We start from the raw sequence: 7,327 nt of genomic DNA, 5'->3' as shown, positions 1-7,327 counted from the left end.
GCCCCCGCCCGGGCCTGGGACCACGCGCCCCGCCGCCTCGACCCGGCGCTGGACGCCTGGGCTTCGCAGTCCTCACTGTGGGCGCCGGGCCCAACTTGCGGCCTCCACTGCGCCCAGGCCGGGCGTCCACCCCGCAGACCCGGCCCACCCCGCCCGCCGCACGTGCACTCACCATGGCTGCGGTCTGCCAGCCTCTCTGAGACCCGACCACCGTCCGCCACCGACAAGCCCAGCGCAGCGCAAAAAGCGGAGCGGAAGCCACCGACTGCGCGACAGGAAGCGGAAGTGGCGTCACCTAGAGCGGGCAGGGGAGCCTCGACATCTAGCGGGCGGAAGCGACATACTTGTCGCTGAGTGACCGAGCGCGTTTTGCTATTTTTTTTTTATTTTATATTTTAATTTATTTATGTTAAATTTTTATTGGATGTTTATCATACACATCTTTTAAAAATTTTTCTTTCTTCATTTTTATTTCATTTATATGCGTCTATTGCATGTATGCAAATGCACCCATGCAGTGCAGTGCCCTCGAAGATCAGAAGAGGGCATCGGATCCTCAGGAACTGGAGGTATGGAGGGTTGTTAGCCGCCGTGTGGGTACTGGGAATCGAATCTGAGTCCTCTGCAAGAGCAGCCAGTGCGTTAACTACTGGGCCATCCCTCTAGCCCTCATACACAACATCTTAATTATCTTTATACCCCTCCCCTATCACCATCCTCCCACCTCTGAATTTCATGCATTCTGTCATTTATGTAAGGCCTATCAAGTCAAGTTAGTGTCCCCTGACGTCCTTCAGTCAGCCTATCTGGAGTAACTCCCTTAAAGAACATGACCAACATCACCTCTTCCTCACGCCTTTTGCATATATATATATATATTTTTTTAGCATTCTGTAAATTGCTGGACGATATTATGAAGTAAGCGTCCTGAAAGCAGCACGCCAATACAAAGGGTTTCAAGGATGTTTTCGTTTCATTGTCTGTTGACTTTTGAGCACATCTTGGGCTCTCAAAGTTGCCCTTCCGAGCTGGCATAATGGTAACACGCCTTTAATCCCAGCACTTGGGAGGTAGAAGTTCCGGGCCAGCCTGGTCTACACTTCAAGTTCCAGGCCAGCTGGGGCTACAGGGAGACCTAGAGAGAGAAAGAAAAGTCCGGCACGATGTGGCACACACCTTTAATCCCAGCACTCAGTAAGCAGAGGCAGGAGGATCTCTGCTAGATCCTGGCCAGCCTGGATCTCTGCAGGGTCGTGGTCAGCCTGGTCTGCAGCTGGGGCTACAGGGAGACCCTGTCTCAAAAAGACCAAAAAAAAAAAAAAGTATATTAATTATATGTAACGAGTTTATCAGGCTGGCCTTGAACTCACAGAGATCCGCCTACCTCTGCTTAGTACTGGGACTAAAGGTGTGTGCCACCACACCCAGCTAAGAGTTTTATTTTGACATTTTAATACATGTATATAAGGTATTTTGATCATATTCACTCTCCTTACCTTTTTTTGTCTTCCTTCCTCTGACACTGATCCCTATCCTCTTTCCAACTAGTAACCCTCCTATTACCAGTGGCGTGGGGTCAGATTGTTTCCCAGATTTTTGCTTCTTAACCAAAGAACTGAAAATAAAGACTCACAGATTTGCAAAAGTAGCAGGAAAACTTTATTCAAAAGCAAAGCAAGGGTACTAGAGAGATGAGTTAAGAACACTTCCTGCTCTTCAAGAGGACCTGGGTTCAGTTCCCAGAACCCACACGGTAACTAATAACTGTCCTAAACTCCAGTTTCAGGGAATCTAATGCCCTCTTCTGGCCTCTGTAGGCATTTCACACATGTGGTGCACATGGTGTACATGCAGGCAAAACACTCATTTCACACGTGGTGCTGGAGAGGTGGCTCAGTGGTTGCAGCACTGGGCACACACACACACACCCCAAATATAAAAGTATAATAAATTTTTTTTCAAAGGCTCCAGAGAGGTTTGGAGGGATAGCTCAGCGGTTAAGAGCACAGGCAACCACATGGCAGCTAACAACCATCCATAACTCCAGGTCTAAGGGATCTGACACCCTCTTCTGATCTCTGAGGGCATTGGAGGACAAGGTGCACCTACCTACATGCAGGGAATACACTCACACACATAAAATGGTTCAGGAGGTTAAAGCACTTGCCCCCAAGCCTGAGACCTAAGTGTAATAATATCTGGGATCCACACGGTGAAAAGAAAGAACCAACTTCTGAAAGTTGTCCTCTAACACCCTCACACTTGCCATGGCACATACACACACACACACACACACACACACACACACATACAATAAAGGTTATGAAAACTTTAAGGGGTTGGAGAGACGGCTCAGCAGTTAAGAGTGTACTCTTAAGCAGTTAAGAGTGTGAAAAAAGTGTGTGTGTCAGGACCTGGGCTTACTTCTAAGCTTCCTCATCAGGAGGCTCACAACTGCCTTTAACTCTAGTTTCAGGAGATCCAGTGCCCTCTTCTGGCCTCTTCAGGCACCTGAATTCACATACACATACAGACATACACACACACACACACACACACACACACACACACACACACACATAAGTAAAAATAAATATTTTTTAAAAGTTTAAAGGAGGGACTGGAGAGATGGCTCAGCAGTTAAGAACACTGCCTGTTCTTGCAGAAGACCTGGGTTTGAATCCCAGAACCCACATGGTAGCTAACAACTGTCTGTAACTCCAGTTCCAGGGAATCCAACAGTCTGTTCTGTCCTCTGTGGGCATTTCATGACACGGGTGCACTTACCTACATGCAAGCAATACACACATACACATAAAATAAAAATAATAAAATATATTTTAAAAGTTTAAAGGAAAACAAAAATAAAAACCAAGATGGAAATTCCTAGAAGATACCCAGTTGACATCTGACCTCTATACACATACACAGCATATCCAAACACATGAGTACATACCACACACATACACACACACACACACACACACACACACACACACTCACACACACACACTGCATGTGTTCCACAGTGTTCAGTGTTTGATAACCGATAGATAAATGGATGAAAGATCTAATAGAAGAAAACAAGTAAGTACACTCAAGTTACATCACCCCATCAATCATGGCAGGGCAGGGGGAATTTTATCTCCTTTTTCCAAAGGACAGGAAGATTTCAAACAAAGCTCGTGTGGATTTGCCCAGCATGTTCCACTGCAGTCTTCCTCCCCCCTAGTTCTCTTAAGACCAAACATCTCTTTCTCTAGACTGTTCTTTTATGACTCCATCATCCTGGCTATTGCCAGGACACAGCTCCTTAAAGACCTTCCTTGTCTCAGAGAAGTGAAAAATCCACAGAGCAAAGCAAAAAGACTTGTGATATTCTTTATCTCCAAAAATTGAATCTTACTTTATTTAATAAAAACCTGTGGGGGGTGTGCCTAGAATGATGGCTCAGCAGTTAAGAGCACTGGCTGCTCTTCCAGAGGATCTGAGTTCAATTCCCAGCACCTACATGGTAACTAACAACCACCTGTAACTCCAGTTCCAGGGGATCTAATGCCCCCTCTGGCCTCCATGGGCTTTGCATGACACATGATACACTTACATACATGTAGGCAAAACACTCATAACACATAAAATAAAAAGAAATAAAAACAATTTTTTCCCAGATACATGTTTCTTTCTAATAAGTTGACCATTACATTTCCAAATTTCTGAAATGGCCAACAGACCATAGAAAGACATTTCTTTGGGCACCTGCTTAAAACCAACAACTTCAACAAACTGTTGGCCTTGTTTCAGGGCCAACAAAAACAATTTTTTTAAAGCCTGGTGGGGGCTGAAGAAATGCCTCAAGCAGTTAAGAGCACTGGCTAGTCTTGCAGAGGACCTGGGTTCAGTTCTCAGCACCCACATGGGGCTAACAACTGTCTACAACCCCAGTTCCATGGGATCCAACTCCCTTTTCTAGCCTCCATGGGCATTGTAGTCATGGGTTCACTTACATACACACAGGCAAAACATATGCATAAAATAAAAAGAAATAAAATTAATAAGCCTGATGCCTCGTGCCTATAATCCCAGCACTTAGAAAAAGCTGAGACAGAATTATTGTGAGTTTGAGGCAAGCCTGGGTTATACAATGATTTCCAAGCCAGAAATCTCAGAAAAAATAAAATGGGGCAGGGGAGAGGAAGAGGAGAAAGAGGAGGAGGAAGAGGAAGAGGGAAGAAAGAGAAATGAGATTGAGGTTTTTGCAGATACAGTTTATTAAGAGCCTCGCTGTGATTCAACGGGGCCTGACCTAGGTCATTTTGCTCCTATGGGCTTCTTACTACCTTAAAAAAGTTACTCAGCTAGGTGTGGTGGTGACTGCCTATGCTCCCAGCACTCAGTAGACTGAGGCAGGAGGATCAATGTGAGTTTTATTAGCCAGAGCTAATAAAAAGGACCTGTCTCAAAAGCAAAATGAAATAAACAAAAGCAAAAAAAAATCAGTAAGTTGTTGTCCATCATGATTATCCTACTGTGCTCTAGAACATTAGAAGCTATTCTTTCTGTCCAAATGCACCCAACTACCAATCAATGAAGTAAGTTTTTAGTATCACCATTAAGACCCTTTAAATTTAAGGTCCTCTACTTGTCCTTAGTTTTCATGAGTGGCCAAGGAGTCACCTTAAAATATTTGCCAGCCACTACTTGGACACAGATTTATGGCTGTGAGTCACAGATGCTCAGACTTCCTTATTGTCTTTGGTAATGGCTCTGGGATGGAAGGTGTAGATAGGGGCCAAGGTCAGTGTGACCTGGTGATTTCTGCCCAACCTGCTATTTAGCCATTTGGTCACATGGAGGCACGGCACACCACCCAGGTCCAGGAAGGGCCTACTGACCAGAACTAGTAGCTAGAGTTGAAGGTGTGGCAACAGGAAGGCCCCACTGTGATGTGGCCTGTGACAGGTACTATGAAGTAGGTGGTACCCCACCCAACTGGCTGAGCCAACTACAGCAGCCTGCCCTTCCCACTCCCTGACACCATCTACCTGACCTAAGCTTTACCATATTGCTGCCACTTCTGGGAGCCTGTACAGTGGTGGGGCCATTCCATAGCCCTGAGTGGGAGCCAGTATAGGACCTGGTATCCCAGGATCAAAGCTGCAGGGATCCCCGGTGCTGTGGCAACCTGCTTGTCTTCTGCCTTTTTCTGTTCTGGCAGATCCAACAGTATTGGCACCGGATCACCAGGACTAGCAAGAGGGATGCCATCAAGGTACAGGGGCCCCTACTTTCTCATGGTGATTGCTAGCCACTCGCTACATGGGCCTTGTTCTATGCCTTGTACACCAGAGGTGAACCAAAGAACTCAGACGGGTTAGTGTAAGCATCGTCTAGGCCTCAAGCCCAGAAGTCACCCTGGGCTTATCTTTTCCTCACTCCACACACTCAATCCATTTGCAAGTTCTAGGAGCTCTACTTATAAACAAGATCTCAAGTCTGATCACTTCTGGAAACCTCATGACACCACCTGGACCATGGTAATAGCTCTCTGCCTGGTATAGCCTTCTTTTTCTCTTAACCAAGGTTTCATCCAAGGATAATATGCACATGTAAATGGCAAGTGTATAGATCAGTGACCTTTCATAAACTTAACACACCCATGATCTGGCTCAATGACTCAGACGGTAAGGGTGATTGCTACCAAGCCTGATGACTTAAGTACTATCCCCAGAATCTACATGATAGAAGGAGAAAACGAGCTCCCCAAAATTGGCCTCTGATTTCCACATGCTGTAACACACACACACATACACACACCACCACCACCACCAACAACAAACATCATTAGCTAGGCATGGTGATACAAGCCTGTAATCCCACCACTCAGGAGGCAGAGGTAGAAGGATTGCCCCAAATTTGAGGCCAGCCTGGTCTACATAGCTAGTTCCAGGCAACCAGGGCTATATAAACCTATTTCAAACGATATAAAAGGAAGATGAAAGAAACAATTAGGCTAAGGGTGTAGCTTAGCAGTACACATATCTACCATGTATAAAGCCCTGGCTCCAAATACCAGCAATGAAATCAGGCACGGCAGCTCCTACCTGTTATCCTTGCTTAGGAGGCTGAGGCAGGAGGATTACTAGAATGAGATCCTTTCTCAGGCTCTGCTGAAAAAAGTGTGTGTGTCAGGGGCTGGGGGACAAACAGAAACAGAGAAACAGAAGAGTGAGAAGAGACCTGTGCTGGATGCTTTAGTGTCAACTTGACACACCTGGGTTGAGGGAGCCTCAATCAGGGAATTGCCTCTATTGGATTGGCCTGTGGCCATGTCTGTGGGCATCTTCTTGATTGTTGAGTGATGTGGGAGGGCCCAGCCCACTGTGGGTGGTACCACCCCTGGGCAGGTGGGTCTGTGTTGCATAAGAAAGCAGGCTGAGCAGGGGCGAGGGGAGCAAGCCAGTAAGCGGTGTTCCTCCATGGCCTGTGTTCCAGTTCCTGCTTCCAGGTTCCTGTCCTGAGTTCCTACCTTGGGCTCCCTGATGAACTGTGACCTGGGAGTTGTAGGCTGAATAAACCCTTTCCTCCCCAAGTTGGTAGTAGTCAGAGTGTTTTGTCACAACAATGAAGAAACAAACCAGAACAAGACCCAAAACCCTAAACCCAAACCCTAGCACTATGTGATCCTGGGTTCAAACTCCAGTACAAAAAATATTGCCAGAAGTCCCAAAATATGCACTCACAACTCTGATGATAGCATAGACCTATGTAAAATCACATGCTGGACGTGGTAGTACATGCCTTTAACCCCAGCACTCTGGAGGCAGAAACAGGTAGGTGAATCTCTGTGAGATCAAGTCTAGCTTCTACATAGTGAGTTCTAAGCCAGCTGGGGCTGTAGGAAGACCTTGTCTCAAAAACAAAATAAAACCAAACACAAAACAGATCATAGCTCTTTCCTACTCAAACTCTTGCAGTGGCTTCTGTGAATAAACTCCCTACCAATCTCAGAATAAAACCAAAACAACTACAGTTCCAAGGACTGAGACGATCTGTCCTGTCCGTCTCTGACCTCATCGGCCTGTTGCTGGCTCCACTCTAACCATATTAACCCTCCTCTTGCTTTCCTTCCTTTCCCTGTTCCTGTTCCTCCTCCTCCACTTCTTTCCTTTCCCTCCCTCCTCCTCCAATCCTCCCTCCACCCCCCCCCCTTTTTAGAAAAATCTTTTTGAGACAAGATCTCCCTGTAGCCCCCGCTGGCCTGGAACTCACTATGTAGAACAGGCTGGCCTCGAACTCACAGCGAACCGCCCGCCTCTTCTGGGACTAC

At 46.4% G+C, this 7,327-nt stretch overlaps 2 protein-coding genes and 1 non-coding gene across 3 annotated transcripts in view; 1 reads left to right on the top strand and 2 right to left on the bottom strand.

Moving 5' to 3' along the window:
* Positions 1-285, bottom strand: part of Snu13 (small nuclear ribonucleoprotein 13) — a 6,376-nt gene extending 6,091 nt beyond the window's left edge. Inside the window, exon 1 of the mRNA XM_008844793.2 lies at positions 173-285. Within this exon, the coding sequence (XP_008843015.1) occupies positions 173-175 (3 nt within the window). The 5' untranslated portion in view covers positions 176-285. The remainder of the gene's footprint in view (positions 1-172) is intronic.
* Positions 286-3,670: 3,385 nt separating this feature from the next.
* Positions 3,671-3,807, bottom strand: LOC115072336. The gene has a single exon (XR_003851383.1). It is a non-coding gene; the product is annotated as a small nucleolar RNA SNORA2/SNORA34 family (small nucleolar RNA).
* Positions 3,808-4,964: 1,157 nt separating this feature from the next.
* CUNH22orf46 (chromosome unknown C22orf46 homolog) overlaps positions 4,965-7,327 on the top strand; it is a 7,752-nt gene continuing 5,389 nt past the window's right edge. Inside the window, 2 exon segments of the mRNA XM_008844842.1 lie at positions 4,965-4,969; positions 5,053-5,269. Coding sequence (XP_008843064.1) covers positions 4,965-4,969; positions 5,053-5,269 — 222 coding nt within the window.

The sequence above is a fragment of the Nannospalax galili genome, unplaced genomic scaffold (assembly GCF_000622305.1).
Source record: "Nannospalax galili isolate Female #2095 unplaced genomic scaffold, S.galili_v1.0 scaffold180, whole genome shotgun sequence".
NCBI classification, from domain to species: Eukaryota; Metazoa; Chordata; class Mammalia; order Rodentia; family Spalacidae; genus Nannospalax; species Nannospalax galili.
The sequence above is the reverse complement of the archived record's forward strand: the minus strand, read 5'-3'. Positions and strand labels throughout refer to the sequence as shown.